The following is an 18456-nucleotide window of genomic DNA, read 5'->3' on the forward strand; positions in this document are numbered from 1 at the left end:
TAAAGGCGGCCACTTGACATACAAGTGCATACCGAAGTAGAATAATGCACCTACTCCAAGCTGTTCCATCCTTCTTCCTTCCTGGTTCCACCTAATAGGATTAAACACTTGCTTCGCACCTGCTACCGCACGCGCTGCATTATGGTGCGCCTGTCTAGTCGCGTATGAATTCCACGAATGCAACTAGCACCAAACAGCGTAACTAGTTCATTCACATGCAGTAGCGAGATCAGACGAACAAAAACCTACAATATATGACAGAGAACAATGAAAACCATTCATTTTGATGTTGGCGGTAAGGTTATGAACTTTTTGTCGAGAATTTCATTGTCATTCAATGTCAGAGAGGTTAAAGATAGGTTATGTTTTCTTACGGTCGGTTGGTTAGATGATATACATAATTAAAAAATCGAATTGCATTATCGATCAATTTCCGGCCTTTTCGACTTTTCTTGTTTACTCATTTTCACCTATAGTAGTAATAGTTAACAAATTGATAATAATAAATGAAAACTGCGCAGACCCAAAGACAGAAGAAAAATCAATTAGAACTGAGATCCTGTCCCTACATTTCTTGTTTTGCTTTTTACCACTCAAAGATTACAAATGAAAAAACGTGATTGTCACAGAATCGAAAATCACAGCTTAAACATGGTAAGAGCTTTGAAAATGCAAGGGTATTGTTGTACGTGTTTTTCATTCATACTGCATTTAAGAATCTAATCTAAAGTTGAATTATAAAAGTTGAAGAGATACACGTCAAACGCATCAAAATGCACTACCTTTCTGTGTTAGAATTAAGGCTTGATAAGTTTGTGTACCAACACCAAGTACAACAATGTAATGAAAAATGTAATGAAAATACAAGCCCAATGACGTTATCAAAGGTAACCATAAATTGCAATGATTTCTCGGATTTGGGCTACAAGTAAATGAAGTGCAACACAATGTACTAAAACACAAATCGGTAATCATTTATTCCGCGCATTCTTCTTGAATTTTTTTTCGACGTTCACTTCGTTCGATTTGTATTTTGTTATAGTTACGAGATATAAGAGTCGAGGGTACACCGCGGTTCTAATTTCTATTTCATATTTCTTGCTAATTTCTAATTCACTAGGTACGTTTTGGGCCCGTATTTCGAAAGTGTTTTTCCTCATACTTTTTCAAATAAAATAATGTGATGCATATAATTCTTTGCGTTCATCGCACATCTTTTTTTATTGCCTAGGCGGACGGCGCGTGTCTGCCCAAGCGGTACACAGTAATAACAATAATATTCAATTGTCCTACCAATATACAAACGACTTTATCATTTTTCATCATTGTCATTAATAATATCATCATTATTATTGGTACAGTTTTCTATGGGTTTTTCTTCTCCCCCTTTCTCCGTTGACGATGGATAAAACAATAATAATAACAATATTAATAATAGTAATAACAACGTAATAAACAATGGATTGTTTGCTATCTTAAGGTAATATAAAACTTTTCTTCTCTTTCTTTTTTTTTTTGTATTAGTAAATAAATTAAGTAAACGAATAGTACAGTTCTGTTCAATTAATACAATAATACAAGTTTCGTAGTAATATTAATATAATAATACACTATCGGATCGGGGAGGGTAGAGGATACTTGATTCAGGATAGAGGACCCGGGACAGAGGGTGATGTGCACGGCTCAGTCGCTAATCGCTAACGCCATTCACATACATAAGTATTATAGCTACCGTACAAATATAACGACGTCACGCTACGCGCCCGAATTCCTATACCGATACCCCTACGTGTAGTTTAAATCAGGGCTCGTGGTCGGCGAGAGGCGGGGCGATAGGGAGGGGGGAAGGGGTGGGTGCGAGGCTATCCGCTAGAGTCTCTATACAGCGCGGCGCTACACGCCGTACAAGTTTCGGGAATTTTGGGTGACGAAGGGAGAATCGAGGGCGGGGGGGGGGGGGGGGAGGAGTGATTGAGTGAGTCTGAGGTAAGAGGATCAGATCCCGTCTGACACTGTCCTCGATACCAGTGAGCATCGCTCTAGCTCTTTCACCTCGTATTAGTATAAAAAAAGTTGTTGTTGTTGTCGCTGGTGCTGCTGCTGTGAAGCAGTGGAACTGGAGTATGACAATGCGTTACCGGCAACGGCAAGGGCTAGTTCCCGTTTGTAGAACGCTGTGTTTGCTGGATTGTCGCCTCACGTTCAGTGCCGTATATTTTTCCAGCTTTTTTCGCCATATTTCCGAGCAACTCCATTGAACATTTGTGTGCAGACCTAAGTGACAGCGCCCACTCTTTCAACCCTATTTCATCCTGTGTGAGTAGAAACAGAGCATTAAACATTTTGATACCTCACTATTCTCGATCTTTAATCACATATCTATTCTATACTGACTTGACTGATAGTAGGCAACGTTAGAAACTTGAACAGTGTTTCTTTCATTTATGAAATTCACATTGATGATTATTATTTATTATTACTGTGACGTTCGTATTTCATTACTCTTGAAAAAGTAAAAATTTACTTACGGGATTAGTGAGTACAATTTTCGCATCTCGAGTACGAACTACTATACACTGTTCTCCTTTAACGTGTTGGTAGTCAGCAGCTACTTCTTCCACCTAAAATCACAGAGAACTTGCGTTTGAATCGGTAACTCTGATGTGACAAAATATGCTCATTTGACTACTTGAAGATCAGTGAAAGTAAAGGCGGATTCAACACGTTATCGAGTGGTAGAGTTATCTGGCGTTTATCTAGTTATTGTAAGATGAAAGAGAAGAAAAATCCGAATTGAACTTCATTACCTGATCCAGGAAGACAAGTTCGGGTTTATTAGTCGTCGACTCTGGATGAAGTTCTAATCGGTTTGGATATAATTTAGCATAACGAGTCTGCCACGCGCTCGCAAAAGGTCCTCCTAATTTTTTTATATACCCGTGCAGTATACAATCTGACTCTGAAAATCACATTGTTTGATTATTTGACGTGAAAAATGTATACATCAACTGATGTGCTTAGCTGTAATACGAGAAGAAAATTGAATTAAAAAAAAAAATAACACATTGAAATCTTACGAACCCTTCTCGTCCGTGTCAAACCTCAGCTTCTGTTTTGCTTTACGTTTATTTTCCACCTAGGAAACAAAGTAAAGAGAAGAAAGGTATACACGAAGTAAAGGAAAGTGATCTAATGTTATTTCATATTAAATTAGTGAAAATATTTATGTTATACAAATTATACAGTAGAAATCTGCATTTCCATGCATCGCTGCAGGCGTCTTTGCCTCTAAAATGGTAATTGGATGGAAATTTAAGAGGCAATTTTGAATAATTATCTATAAATAACATCGGAATACCTTGTCAGCTTCATTGTTAATTGTCTCGAAGACAGTTTCTGCTACTTCAGCCTGCCATCTCTCCGATATGACGAGTGGAAAATTTTTGTAAAGATCTTGATCGGCATCTGTCAACTTGATACCTTTAGTATCCTCTTCGTCGAAAGAACCAATATCAAAAGCATCAGCTGCATTCACTTCCCCTTTCGGTGGTATCAAAGGCGGTGTATACTTTTGAAGATATACTTGCTGCCAGTCGATTCCACTAAAAAATGGATGGTCTTTAAGCTCGTCTGCCCCGCCGCCTCGGCACCCGAGCCTCTTGTCAATATCTCTTTGCAGTAAACCTTCTAGAAGTGACTGTAGTTCCCGCGAAAAAGTTTCTGGCAGTTCGACATTCTGAAAATAAGAATTTCGTGAAATCCCCAAGTGAATTACAACGTTTCAATTGGACACGTAACGTAGCGTCACTGTTTGTACTAACCATAGTGAGCGTCATGCGGTCGATTTCATGCTTATCTTTGGTCTTATGCTGTCTGAATGGACTGTGACCCTTCAAGAGTTTGTACAACATACAACCGAAGGAAAACCAATCCGCGCTCGAGTCGTACGGCGTTGCTTTTGAGAGGACCTCAGGTGCCATGTAGCCGTGAGTGCCACTGAAACATGCGATCTAAATTCAAAAACGCTCCTCCGTAACTGACCACACACATATTTCACACACATATTTCAAATTCTTCCATAAATTCTATGTTACCAAACACAAACGCTGAATTCCGACAACTTTGCGTTAGCAGAAAATCCAGTTAGGATCGTGAAAGCTTGCAACTTACACACTGGCGTGGGGTTTTTTCTTTGAAAAATCACAGGCGAGTCCCAGATCGGATATTCTGACGTGACCGTGTTCGTCAAGAAGAATATTGGCTGGTTTAAGATCTCGATATACGATGTATCTACGGTGCATGTGTTCCAGACCGAGGATCACTTCAGCTGCGTAAAACTTCATCTCGGGTTCATTAAAAACACCGTGTTGACTAAGGTGATAGTGAAGATCGCCACCATTCATTAAATCCAGTATGAAGCACAATTTGTCCGGCGTGTGAAAGGCGTATGTCATGCAGACAATGAACGGGCAATCGACCTGCAAATCAAATTCAACACGTTGTTAAAGTTGTCACTGAGCAAAAGATCTAATTACTATTGGCTGGCAATCCCTTGGTAAGTGTATTCGGATATGGAAAAAGGATTTCAAAAATACTGATAACTTACTCCAGTACTGACTAGCGAGAGCATTATCCTTTCATTGAGGGCCAATGTTTCTCCCTGCTTCATTTTAATACGCTTTTTATCGAGGCACTTCATTGCGTACATTTTACCAGTGTCCGCCTTTCGGCATCCGTAAACTTCCCCGAATCCCCCCCTCCCGATAATTCGATGTACGCTGAAGTCGTTCATTGTCAACTGTAAAAAATCCGAGTTAGATGTAGGGTCGCATGCAGGGTGATTGCATGCAGATGAGGAACAAAGCGGGGGCTTTGGGTGAGATAATTAATCGCATAGCAGACAGAAATATAAAATTACAGTGGAAAGTGATAAATGTAAGTAAATAAAAATGTAGAAAAAAAATAGGTTCATCACTTTTTCTACCTGCTATTTTGTAGCACAGTCATTTACTACAGAGATTTTAAAAATTTTTTTTACTTTTGACAATAAATCCATCGATTCAAGAAAATTATTAGACGTACACTTTGCAAGAGGCTGTCTTTTTGCAACAAATGTCTTTCTACGTTATTTTGCCATTACATCTTATTCAGTTTCAGAAAAAAAATAATTTACACACATTAATCAATACACGGGTTTCATTTTATATATGCATATGCATGCATCAGGAAATCAACTGCCCTCAATGTCGAATTGTAAATAGGAGTAGTTGTTAATTATTGACAGAAAAATGGGGGACAAAACCAAAGACAACGAATGTTTAGTTGTAGGAAGGAGCAATAATAAAATACAATATATTATATAATGTAAGATAAGGTTGTTTCATCTTCATACCTGGATGTTCAGCTCGAGATTCTTCCATTGGCAGAAACGTGTGTACTTGTCACTGAAAGTTTTCACGTTAGTCCAAACTCGAGTGAATCAGAGTGTGTGTTTGTGTTTGAGGCAATGGCAATTGAAGCATTTAAGCTCGGTTCTATTACTGACAGGCTTACCTCTCCAAAAATTTTTTGAACGGGTCTCCCCTCAGGTGGTTGAAGATTTCCTCAATGTACGGCTGAAATATACACAGATTGTAAATAATTTTATGTGACTCACACAATCAAAGTCTGTGTAATTCTCAAAGTAGGTGACAAATAAAATTAAGACAAAAAAGAATCGAGTCTTTGCTCAGACTTTGCTAAAAACAACAAGTAGAGCTCAGAATAAACGTACATAGAGTGGAAAATGATCTTTCGAATGTAGAACTGTTTCCGGCGAGAACGAATGTTGAGAAAGAGAACGAATGTTGACCCAACTTTAAGAGGCTTTTCTACTTAAACTCGAGAGCACACAATATGAATTACGTTCTAAGTTCTGAACAAATACATCTAGGTATATGTATAATGTATATATCGTACGCACCTCAAATAAATTAACTGGAACCTCGTTCTTCATTAGATATTTCTGTACATGTGCTACCGCATCTTTCGAGTATTCCTGAAACATAAGTCATAAATCAAAATGTGTTTACACGATCGTGTTAACTCTAGTTTAAATCCTGGCGAACGTTATTGCCACGGAAAACTCTTGTTCCACATTTTAAATGAAAATAAATCTGGTAGATATCTCGTTATAACCGCCGTTTTACTCCACAATAGTTGACAGTTTTTCAATACAATGATAATGCAAAGAGTTTTTTCAAAATTTTCTACTTCTTCTTTGTGAATTTTGTTTAATTCTTGTCATTACAATAGCAAATATATGAAGGATAAAAATGAAAAGAAAACATCACTTACGTGCGCATGAGCTAACAATTCTTTCATTATGAAATTGTCGTATATTTCCCGAGCAAGTCTTCTCCTCTCTTCCGGACATTCCAACTTCTCGTACGCCTTAATCTGAGAAGATACGATAAAAATTTTATACAGACATGTATCTGCAGTATAGTGATATCATTGAATGTTAATCAATGAATCAGGAAACATGATGATGTGGTTTCTCTTAAAAATATGTGTCGATACGTACAGTTAATTGATTCAACTAATTGTGTACATACACAGTATGTAAATCAAGGTGAGTATTACCCACCTCTTCGTAAAAACTAAGTTGCGGAATTGGTTCCTCCGCTACAGTCTCGCAGAAGTCTTTGAATAAAAGATACCCTGCAAAAACACAAACAAAACAGAACCGACTGTGATTATAAATTTAATTATTTCATACTTTGGGACATGCATGCGGGATAAAATTATCCAAGAACTGAGATGAAATTGTTTCACAGACTGCACAGGTTTGCAACTTACACAACAATACTTCTTACCTAACATTTGATTGAATATTTTGTCGAAGTTCACTTCATTCTTCTTAATAAGATGCTTGTGCGTGACGCTTCTGACACTGAAAAGAGAAAGAAAAATACTTGAGTATTTATACATTGTTACCTAACTAATTGTAAGGCTCTGTAGGTATAGTCAAGTTCATTAATGCCTTGGAATTCCGGCTAACTTGTTTTCTGCCCAAAACAAAATGCGAGTTCGATTCTATACGAATTATGTTGTAATGATTTCGAATCTCTCACGTCGGTTGCATGGACAGTTATTGTCACGTTATTTGTATAGAATTCGAGCTCGCATTTCGTTTCGGATCGAAAACAAGTTAGCCGGAAGCCCAGAGCATTAATGAACATTACTGTAGGTATAATGTATTCAACAGTATATTGTGTGACAAGGGACAAAAGTTGGCGATTGCAACGAGTTTGAAGTTTGCGCCTAAGCGAAGCAAGGGCGGCAATCATGAGCCTGAAGTTAGTAACGTTAACGTAACGAAACATCGGAGGAAAAACTATCATTACGCAATTTTAAAATGACTTTTACGAGAAGTTGGATTTTGAAAATAAGAGTATGCTTCGTTCATCATCGTTTACTAAATTTCACACATCTCTTTAAGGTGCGAAGTAATGATTTTTCCTAAACATATATCGTTATGGTAACGTTACTAACTTCACCGTTGTCGGCAATCATACGATAGTCTTTATAACAAGTGGATGAAAAGTTGTGCGGCTTTGCGTGGTGTAGTTTTGCGAGACGGGAGTGATAAATTTCTTCTCCCTAGGGACGAAAGTGATGCAATTGTAGACTGCGCATGATGAAAAATATCTATGCCACCGTGTGAAATATTTACAGTGGTAGGTAAATGCGTGTAAGTTGTAAATATAGATATGTGTTTGACACAAGTATATTTCAATCAGTACTTGACTATGACGCATTTCGGTCAAGTGGCAAGTTCGCAGAGGCTCTTTATAAGCCTTCCGACAGACCAATTACTTATGTGCTAGGTATAGGTATCAGAGTTAATGATAACGGATCTATCTCGGTTATTTCGACTATTACATTATTCCGTTAGCGGGTGGAGAGGGGAGAGAAAGGGGAAAAAAGTTTCGTGTATGAAGAACGAAGAAGAAGAAGAAAAAAAAAGACAAACGTAGTCATAAAGCTGGGAGGAGAAGAACGTCATTGCCGTCTGCTCGTCCCTGATTGCACGAAGCCGCCGATATTGTCAGTAGTATAAAAATGCGACGGAGCATGCTGGAAATTGGCAATGTAATTAATATTGATTAACGAGGCTGCAAAGCGCGTATTGTACGATTCTCGTTATCACTGTAAAGTAAAACAACGCAAACCTCTGTCTGTATTATTATATCCGACTCTCAATAGTTACGGACCGATGGAATAATTTATTTATCGTTAGTAAAGGCGATACGTTACGGCTTTATTATAACAACCAACTCGGCTTTTGTTATAGGTATATATGTATGTACGAATACATTTGTGTTTTGTTAGCGAATCGATTAATTTTCGCTATTATTGTAATACATTATACATTTGAGAGCGCAGTTTCTACCGCCCATTTTCGACTTCCAATTATTACGTGATGTATATTCAATTCTCATATCCTCTCGTGTCATCTAAGCCTTAGACCAGCAGATATATCCTCTGACATGTTTCTTTTTTACTTCTGCACGATTTAGAGGCTGAAAATTTTCGAGTAGCGAATAACTGAGAGCCGGACGTGGCCCAGTAGCAGCAGCAACAGCAGCAGCCAGCAACCGACGATATAAGAGCAATTGAGAAGAAACAGATGTGGCAATAACGAGATAAGTATAACAACGAATCACATTCAATAATATAACATGGCCAAATTGTACAATTATTGTAGAGATCCTAATACTTCATACACCTATACGTAAAACATTGTTATACGATCAATTTCAACATCGATTTTGCACCGCCTTTCTCTTCGCTTATTTCCATATTTCTCCGAAATGTTTTTCCTATGATTCAGTATAAACAGGTTGAGAACCGCCGACAATGAGGCACGTGTTTCTCTCATCTATTTCCGTAGCCCCCTCGCATCAATGAATTCTTTTTACTTTCAACAAACATGTTATAACCAACCATTTGCCGTGAGGTCGGAACGCTTATACGGAACGCATGAAGAACCGACCAGAACCAACCAACTAATGAAGCTTGCAACTTGGAGGATCGGTCAAAAACTGTGACACATATATATACGTACGTATAATTCATGTTGTACGAAGCAGTGTTACATATGTATGTACCTACTCATACCTAACGTTTGGAGTTTGAACGAGAGACGACAAAATTGAAGAGAAAAAAAAAATCTTACTGCCTCAACAGTTGAATAATTGCAGCTGTCTCTACCATGCTTGTCCCCCCCCCCCCCCCCCCCCCTAAGTTGCTTCACTCATGTATATAAATACCAAGATGAGAGAATTGTTACAATCGTCAAATGCATAGGAATACATATTATTGTTGCAGTTATATTCTTCTAAAAATCATTTCATTGCCTGTATTAATTCGGTTATATATTCTGCAGAATTTTTTATTCCATCCTATGATCTAAAACCTAACCTAAAACCCGCAAGGACGATGACTTTTACTCATACCCATTCTACTAGCCGTGACTGATCGTTTCGTAACTACAATTAAATTTCTTCAAGTCCCGGTTTGACGCAGTGTGTTAGGTAGCAAAAGAGACCGCGTGCTGCATTATATGTATATACATAGGTATATGACGTAAAGGGAATTCCAAGAATATTATAGACGTCACAACGGCGCGGCGAGAAGGAGAGATTTGGAGATTTCGGATTCCGTACAGAATAGGTATGAATTATTTTTAAGAGAAAGTATAGTAATCAGAAATTGATATCCTATCAATTATCAACGATCGCGATTTTGCTGATTATAATTCTGATTAAACCGTATAATACTGCACTTGACATGGATTTTATTATCGTTATCAATCGAGTCAGCGCCGACTGCCCGATTTTGTTCGAGTTCACTCACTTTAGTCTAGTAACCCTTATTTGTTTCAAATACGATTACTCTAATTCAACAATTTCGATTTAGCTAGTTTGTCAAAATGATTTAGTCAAGCGAATTTCTTGATTCAACAAAAGCCTTTCTTACCGCGATCGAGTGAAGTATTCATTCAAGTTAACCTTTCGATGTGTCACCGAAATTGAGTCGATTAAATATCATTTCACTTGAAGTTTATGCAATCTGTCTCCAGTCGCATGTTCGTTAACAGAAACAATTAGGTACTTCAAATAAAATATGCACATTAATCTAGCCATTCAAAACTTTACATCGATTGATTGCCATACTTTGTTGATCTAACCGAAGCTTGTTTGGCGTAACTGGTTGAATCAGTTGCACTAATTTGTTCTTGTTGTATACTAGTACCATAAACGGCCACCAGGTGGCGAACTTTCTCGCTATAAAAGTAGCTTCAGAGATAGTTATAAAACCGCGTAGTCGGCTAGGAAGTCGGATGGATAACGTAAGATAAATTTCTCATCAACCTATGACAAACGAAGAAAGTGCAATCAACAAAACATGAATTGAAACAAGATAAATTTGTGTTGATACAAAAAATTTCATATTTTTAAAACAAAACGATTGAGGTACGTTCAATCAAATTTTTATTTATTTCAATCACACATATTCTTGGAACAAAATTCACATCATTCCAAGGAACTCACGCCGCGTTATCTGGCATAAATTGATAGTCAGCGTGATCATTTAAAGGCTGATACAATTCTGTATTAATAAGTAGTCACGAGTATTTTGTCCGACGAAAGTATTAATTTTTTTTATTTTTGTTAATTAAGTAAGTATTGTGCGACGATGCCTACAATTTGAAAGTCGGCATTCTTCGATGTTGAAACGAGAGCTTTTCTAGACAATATATAATAATCATTAGTTAGGAATGTAGTTAGAAATGTTAATACGTTGTTAACAAACACATTACGAGCTAATATCGTAGTATGTTTATCATATAACATTAACGTTTCTACCTACTTATGTGTGTTTAAAACTTCCCACAATTTCGGTTCGTCAGCAAATCGTCCAAGATGAAGGTGATTAACCGAACTCTGTTTTGTAGATACGATTCGGCATTACCGGTGAAAAAAAAAAAAAAAAAAAACTGAGCCAAGGAAAAAATTGTCCGCCTCAGAATCACTGCCGCCGCAAAGTGTATATGTCACTTGGTATACATACACACATACATCGTAGGTATACTTTGTAGTAGTTCTCTGTGGCAGAATTTGGTAGCACGTGGCCGCCAAGCAACGCGGCGGCGGCATCATATTATCGCTCCTCGATCGTCGTGTCTGACAATCAGCTAACGCGACGCCGTTATACATATCTATTATAGGTGCCCCTACCCATGCATTGATATACCTATAACCTATTGTTTGTATGTACATAGATCGTGCGTGTCAAACGATTCTCGACTATCCTACCAACTTAGGTATGTATGTACATTAGTGTTGTAGTAGGATATTGCCGGGTGGCAGGGGTGGGTATGTATGTACGTATACATCTACAACATGCATTGGTGAAGGAGGTGTAATACGAAGAGAGAGGACCCGGTATGGTCGTCTTCGCTTTGTCGCCCCTCTTCACCTCGTCCCTTTTTCCCGTCGTTCCCCGCAGCTCGAGTGACGCACGTCGAGAGAAGTTCCAGATAGCGTTTTATCTGATTGACTCGCTGGCTGGCCGACGCAACACCACCGCAACCTCGCTGACTTCCTCCTTCACCTCGCGGCGCGCTTCTACTACCGGCAATTATACTCCTCTCCAAGTATGTTATACATACACTTGTGAAGGAGAGAATCATAAACTCAATTGGCCATTTTACAACCAACTGCAGTTATATGTTATACGGTATCGCATTATGCTCTCCTCCCGTGTTGCTACTGCACCCTGCGGGTGTCTACATCATCAATGAGAAGTTTCTATACCGATATAACAGCGTAACAACCCTGCGCAACATACATATATCGAGTTAAAGTATATAACGTATCTGGTAAGTTGCATTTTCAAATTGAAAAATGCAAACCAAATGCATCAAATAAAAGCATTGATATAATACTTTGGACAGGGGTATGAAAGCACGATGTAAAGGTACGTCAGAGAGACGTGAACTAGCTAGATCGTGTAGAGCAGCTGCCTCCGCGTTATTATATAGTTACGAAAAAGCGCGCGAGACTGATCAATGCTTCGCACGTGAGCCTTGAGCGTGACACAAATTGACCAACTTAAAAGTATGGAAAATTATACGATCATTACGTATAGAGTTATGTAAGATAAGCACGCTTTGTGATACACATGCATACCGGACTGCCTTCGTATAATAGGAAACACCTATGCTACTGTAACGTAACATATGCATATAATAATTTACGGAATCCATACGTTGCTGTATGGATATACATGTATTGAACAGATACAGGTATATATTTTCAGGCGAGTATAAATTTTTCGTAACGAGCCTCGGCATCAGATAAAAAAAAAAAAAAAATGAATAGTAAAGAGGTGGAAAAAAAAAATTTGTGAGTTTGAGGAGGAAAAAGATATCAGAAAAACCTACCGAAGTTAAAGTCAAGCGAATAATCAAACAGGTTATCCCGTTCAACTTGTTATAGGTATATAATAATATATCACAGCCGTATGTATAAACGCACAATATAGTGAAGATTGGAAAGTTCAAGCTACCGACCGCGTTGCTTTTGTCGTTTTTTGTAACGTAATAATGTAACATCGGAAAAGGATTTAGTATTATATAACAACATAAAGTTGTACTACGGAATCGGCGGCCGGGGGGGGGGGGAGCTAATTCTTCTTCCTCTACGTCTTTTTCCAAGTATATACATGCGGATGTTATTCAGTTTCCGAATATTCTTTTGAAAGTTTCGACGTGAACTTTAACCAGAATAATAATACCAAGAAAACGAAGAAGAAGAAGAAGAAGAAGAAGAAAATCGATGCGTCCGTCAAATAAAATTTCTCGTCGTAAGTTAAAAACTCAAAGTGACAACGAGAGAAGAAGGAAAGGAATGCACAGCCATACATATAGTTATGGGTAGTACACGCGGGATACGAAAGAGTGTTTGGATGTGAAACTTGCAACACTTGAAAGATGCACCTGGCGGCGGCGGTGGTGGTGGTGGTGGTTCAGCCTTCGTTCTTTCAATATCTTTTTCCCTCTTCATTTTTTAAAACTTCGTCTTCCCCCGCATACTTTCTTTCAACTTCTATACACGAGCGTATATACATGCATGCACACATCCATTTCCCGTGCCCCGAAAGATCGATTTTCAGTCCTCGGAAAGAAAAAGCCTGCAGCGTTATATCTGTGTACGACGTACCTACAGGTATGTGTATTGGATGTATAACATCCTTGTACACCTATGCGGAGGAAACTCGTCGTCGCGGTACCTATCTAGAGCCTCGAGGTTTTCGCAGGAAACTTTCGTCGACGAGGAGAGGAGGAGAGAGAGAAAGAGAGCAACGTGATCATTACTCGGTCTTCTTATAGCGACGACGGCAGTCCTGGACGGTTCATACATGTATAAACATGGCGCTAAGGGAAGAGGGAGAGGAAATGTCCCGGCGCCTCACGTTACACCTACACCAACACCTGTCCCTGGATCTTCCTTTTATATACATACGCCAATGCGTGTGTAGTGGGCGTTCGGATAAAAGGTGTGTACATAACACAGGTTTTATATGCCGGTCCTGACCAACGAAGGTGTACGAAGAGCAGAGAACCACTGAAACGAATCAACGTGGTCGTGGTTTCCTTGCACAAAGATCCCTTCCTTCTTCCCTATCCTCTCCTCTCCTCTCCTTTCCTCTCCTCTCCACTCCACTCCACTCCTCTTCCCTTCTCTTCTACACCTTAAAACTTCACGATGCTTACTTTACTACGCAAACATAAGCTTTTATTCTTAGTCTCTCGCATCAGCATCAGCACCACCATCGGTAAGACAAGGCTCGACGTAAAAGCTGCGGAATATTCTGTTTCTTAGCAGTCTTCATTTTTTGAACTTCTTTTGCTTTATAACCTTTAATTTATTTATTTATTTATTTATTTTTGTTTCGTTATTAGTCTCTGCTTTTACTTCCATCAAGTTTTCTCGACTCGCAAACTTTTACTTTTCGTGCAGGTTGCGTACTTAGCTGAAACCTTTTTAAATACGACTTGTTTGAGATTGATATTTTCACATATTGATAATAAAAAAAAATTCAATTTCTCGAAATATTTACTATTATTATTACTGCTATTGACATTATCTACATGATTGTTACAATCATTTTTTTTCAAACGAATATTTGAACAATAATAATACAGTATACTATATTCGTTATAAAACCAAATCTATTTTCTTTCGCTCACGTGCCAGGAAAAGGTTCTCGTTATTCGAACGCTTCACCGTCAACGCGTTGAAAAATCGCCACCTCAAGTGACTATGTAATAATTTCATTTACCGAAAATCCTTATCATTTCGTTATAGATGTTGTATATACACTTAATAACGTGCGTACGATGCGGTGAATCGTAAACGAATAAACCGTCGGACGTATATCGCGGTACAGAGACGACCGAAATTCTATTTCAGTACCCGATCCCCGGACATTGAGTAAATTACTACCAATTAGCGTCATCGTTTACCGTAAGAGCCGCCCGTTTGGCGTTCACAACCCTTCTGCCATTTCTGCAGATTTCGAGGATTGTAAAGCGCCGCCTGAGCCTTATTTTTTTTTATTCTTTCTTTCTTTCTTTCTTTCCTTCGCTCCAAATCAAGCTAACAATGATTTATCGATAGCGAGTACAACAGCTATGCACAAGGTAGGAGGGGGGAAACAAGAAAATTCCTTTGTATTAAGAGGGGAAAAAAAACGGAACAAAGCCTGAAAGATCAGAAAAACAGCAATCAAATTATATCGTACTAGTTTACGTCCGGTATAGGTTTATCTTGTATGCTAACGGCATTAATATCTAATAAAGCAACACGAAACGGCGAAGTTAATGGCGTTTAACTAATTAACGAGAGGAAGAAAAAAAAAAAAAAAAAGAGAGAGAACAACAGTACTAGCCAACGTCCTAATTAGATTCTGACTACACGGAGAAAGAATTTTCCCCACAACGCGGGCGAGGCAAGGTTTCAGATAACGAGGGGAGCAGACAAGTTTTTAAGGATTCCTAAACCACTGTCTCCTTCTTACTCCTCCCCCTCGTCAATGCCAGTGAAACCAGAACTGTGTGATAATCTTATATTTCAAAGATAAATAATACGTATAGGTACTTGGGATGTGGCTTTCCGGTGATCATCAAGTTCTTCTTCTCCTAGACTATATACTCGGTGTAGTGATTTACTTTCTTATTTTATTTTATTCCAATTCGTCACCTCAGGCAACAACAATACGTATAACAATACGTTGCTAATCGAATTGTAGAGAGGAAAAAAAAACAAAAAAAAAACTTTACAATCGCTTTATTTATACCATTTTATTTAACCATATGTGAAATATAAGACAAGTATAAGAAATTTGAAAAATAAACTAAACTAGCGTGTAAAAAATAATTACGACATCAGATACGACGCTGGTATTGTTAGGTGCATCGGCGTCGTTTAAACGGCAATTGCCATGGTAGTAAAATTAGGGATTGAAAACGATCCGGCAGCTAGGCGTGCGTGCTGCTAGTATATATATACACGTACGATGAACGTGTTACATTGTAAATATATGCAAATGTATTTATAACCCGGCACTATTTTCTTCATCATCGCGTTGTGAAACCCGATGTGTGATTTTTCTGTAAATCTGTTCAACCGTAAAGCGCCGCAATTCGTTATACCTTTTAGTCGCGCCGACGATTCACCGCCGCGATTTCTTACAGTTTTAGTTTGAAAACATGTTCGTTCGGTTGTAGCGGTGTCCTTGAATTTTTGCCAAATTCTCAGTAAGTCGCGTGCACGATGTGCGTAAGTAAGTAAAGTAAAGCGTATTTACGTCGAAGTCAAGTTTGCGGGTGATTTTTTTTTTTTTTTTTCATGGAAAAATAACACCGGCTCATCATATTCCCATTTCATTGTTAATAAAATTTCCTTTGTCTTGTGTTATTTTATAATTTAACAAGTAAGGTTGAAAAACATATTTTCCTCCAATGAATTTCACATAATATTATGTGAAAAGAGAAGAAGAAATAAAAAAAAAAAAGTAATGAAGACATGCAACGCGTTTTACATTAAGTTGTTGCCTGTTGGACGACAGCACGCGACTTTTTTTTTTTTTTTATATATATATATATATCGTTTTATTTTTACATTTTTATATAAATATGTTTTCATTGAACTTGCTGTTGTTGCCCGCAACCAGCCATCTTACAGCATAAGCGCCCTGTTATTGTGTTTCGTGCGGTCTCTAATCTCAGCAGGATGTACGTTACATACATACATATTATTAGGAATGTGATGTGGTCAAGTCTCTGATACGTACACTACGGTCGTAAGACAAAAACCACACGTACATTCGTAATGACGCATTCGCCTAAACCCGATAGGAGGAAACATTGTATAACGGCTTTGCATTACAAGGGAGGAGAAACAGTAGAGTCGAATAAATAATTTGATTTTAACGAAAGCAATCGCCGAACTTGAATCGTAGATATGTGTTGTACCTATATTTTGTCTAAAGACTCGATGATACACGGTAGAAATAAAAACGGAAAATTGCTTAAAGAATATTATTCCTAATCGCTGAATTGTTATTGTATCCGCGTCCACGTAAGATCCGTCAATTAATTAAAAAGAAGTGGGGGAAAATCGTTGGCAAGGGTGATTCGAGACACTCTGCTCGCTCGAGCTTCATCACCTGTTAATCGTGTCGCATGTATCGTCGAGGCGGATCAAAGCCGAATAGCACGTCGCACGCGTGAGTCGAAGCCTTAACGCGTGAATGCAATTCACTGAGGCGAGAGCGTTGTTTCGTTCGATCCTGCAACGCGTGTTGCTATTTGTTTGTAAACAATATCATTGTGCGTTTTGCACCGCATGTGATACGTCATTTTATTCATCGTCACTTTCACCGAAGTCAGGCGCGTCCAGCTCCGCTATCGCAAAGTGGGCGATCTCCGAAATCTCTGGGTGAAACAGTAGGAGGTGGCAGAAAGGGGGGAGAGGAGGCAGGAAGCGGAAACGGGAACGTCCCGCGGACTAGAAAGTCGATATACGCACATAACCTGGCGAAAAATAATACCAAGATGAAAACAGAAGGGGGTGGAAGGGCCGTGCAAATTCAGGGTATGTACCTAGGGTCTGGCAGGACGATTTTCTTGCTCGCCCTCGCCGCGGGGGTGCATTTGCTCTTCTCCATCGCCATCAGGTAGCTCACATCGGCGAGAACCGCCTCGAGGTCCGCCATTTTGGTTGAGTCGGGTGTTGTGTTTTTTTTTTATCTGTCGTTTTTCTTTTTTTTCCGTCTTCTTTTCTTTTCCTTCTCCTCCGTCGTTTGTTCCGACGCGAGAGTGTCTCACGAGCTCGAGCCACCCAGCCGAGTCAACCTGAACCTGCCACGGATGGACGGACGGATGGACGCCGCTGTCGCAGCGACGGAACGGAGACGGCGAGCAGGGCGACGTCCACGGCGACGAATGCACACAACACACTTTTACTCGGGTTTTCTTACGCTGCACACCGTCCTCGAGTACCCGGAGCTGCTGCACCTCCCACGAGCCGAGTCACTGGCTCTTTTTATCCTACAACATAATATCTCCTCTCGTCACCTCCTCACACCACATCTATCGCCCCGACGACGCAGACATCGCAGCACGCACGTATCCCACACTCCGTACGTACCTCCACGTATGTACGTACGGGTCCCCTGAAAATAGTTCTATTCGACACACTCACACCCGTATCAAACTTCCTTCGATCCACGATCTATGCAGGCACCTAGTCCTCGAAACGTTCGATCATTCAGCTCGGTCTGATTTGCTTGTCCCTCCCGGGAGCTGAGACGTTTTCTCACGGTGGAGAGGACTAACAAACTTCAGCTCACTCTCAACCCCTTTGGGTTTTATTTACCCGGGCAGTAACGAACCGAGGGCTACGCGGCTACGAGGCTCACTCGCGTCTTCTTCGCTACGTATATCATTTTACACACGAGGGCACCGGGGAATCGGGGTTATCCCTGGCTAAGGCGACGTTATCATTGCGAAACTGACGTCTACGCGGCCCCACGCACCAATCTGGCACAGTAAAACTCACGAAACACCGATTTAACGTGTCTCCCCGTCTCCCAAACTTCGCGATTTTCCACTCCTCACTGACAGTCAGCGGCAGTCACAGCCACCAAGTTCGACTCCCTGCTGTCTTTGGCTCTTGCCTCGCTCGACGATACCCTCTGCCCTGATTGGCCGATTCAATCACCTCTGTATAACGCGGTCGCGCGTCCTACCTGCCATCGAACGATTGCCAACAACCGTTGCACGCGCGATCTTGTGGCGATGAAATGTGCTTTTTAGGAGCTGTTTCGTTCGGTTGG

At 39.6% G+C, this 18456-nt stretch overlaps 1 protein-coding gene across 1 annotated transcript; it reads right to left on the bottom strand.

Moving 5' to 3' along the window:
- Window positions 1-1193: 1193 nt before the first annotated feature.
- LOC124410502 (G protein-coupled receptor kinase 1) lies at window positions 1194-18330 on the bottom strand. The gene is made up of 15 exons (XM_046888939.1): window positions 17222-18330; window positions 6858-6934; window positions 6629-6702; window positions 6337-6438; window positions 5963-6037; window positions 5554-5615; window positions 5393-5444; window positions 4607-4798; window positions 4171-4478; window positions 3822-3996; window positions 3359-3736; window positions 3082-3136; window positions 2808-2959; window positions 2529-2621; window positions 1194-2312 (listed from the first exon to the last, which is right to left on the bottom strand). Exons 1-15 carry the CDS (start codon window positions 17332-17334, stop codon window positions 2154-2156), a joined length of 2067 nt encoding a protein of 688 aa, XP_046744895.1. The 5' UTR covers window positions 17335-18330; the 3' UTR covers window positions 1194-2153.
- Between the last annotated feature and the right edge of the window lie 126 nt (window positions 18331-18456).

This window comes from Diprion similis, chromosome 9 (assembly GCF_021155765.1).
Source record: "Diprion similis isolate iyDipSimi1 chromosome 9, iyDipSimi1.1, whole genome shotgun sequence".
Classification (NCBI taxonomy): Eukaryota; Metazoa; Arthropoda; class Insecta; order Hymenoptera; family Diprionidae; genus Diprion; species Diprion similis.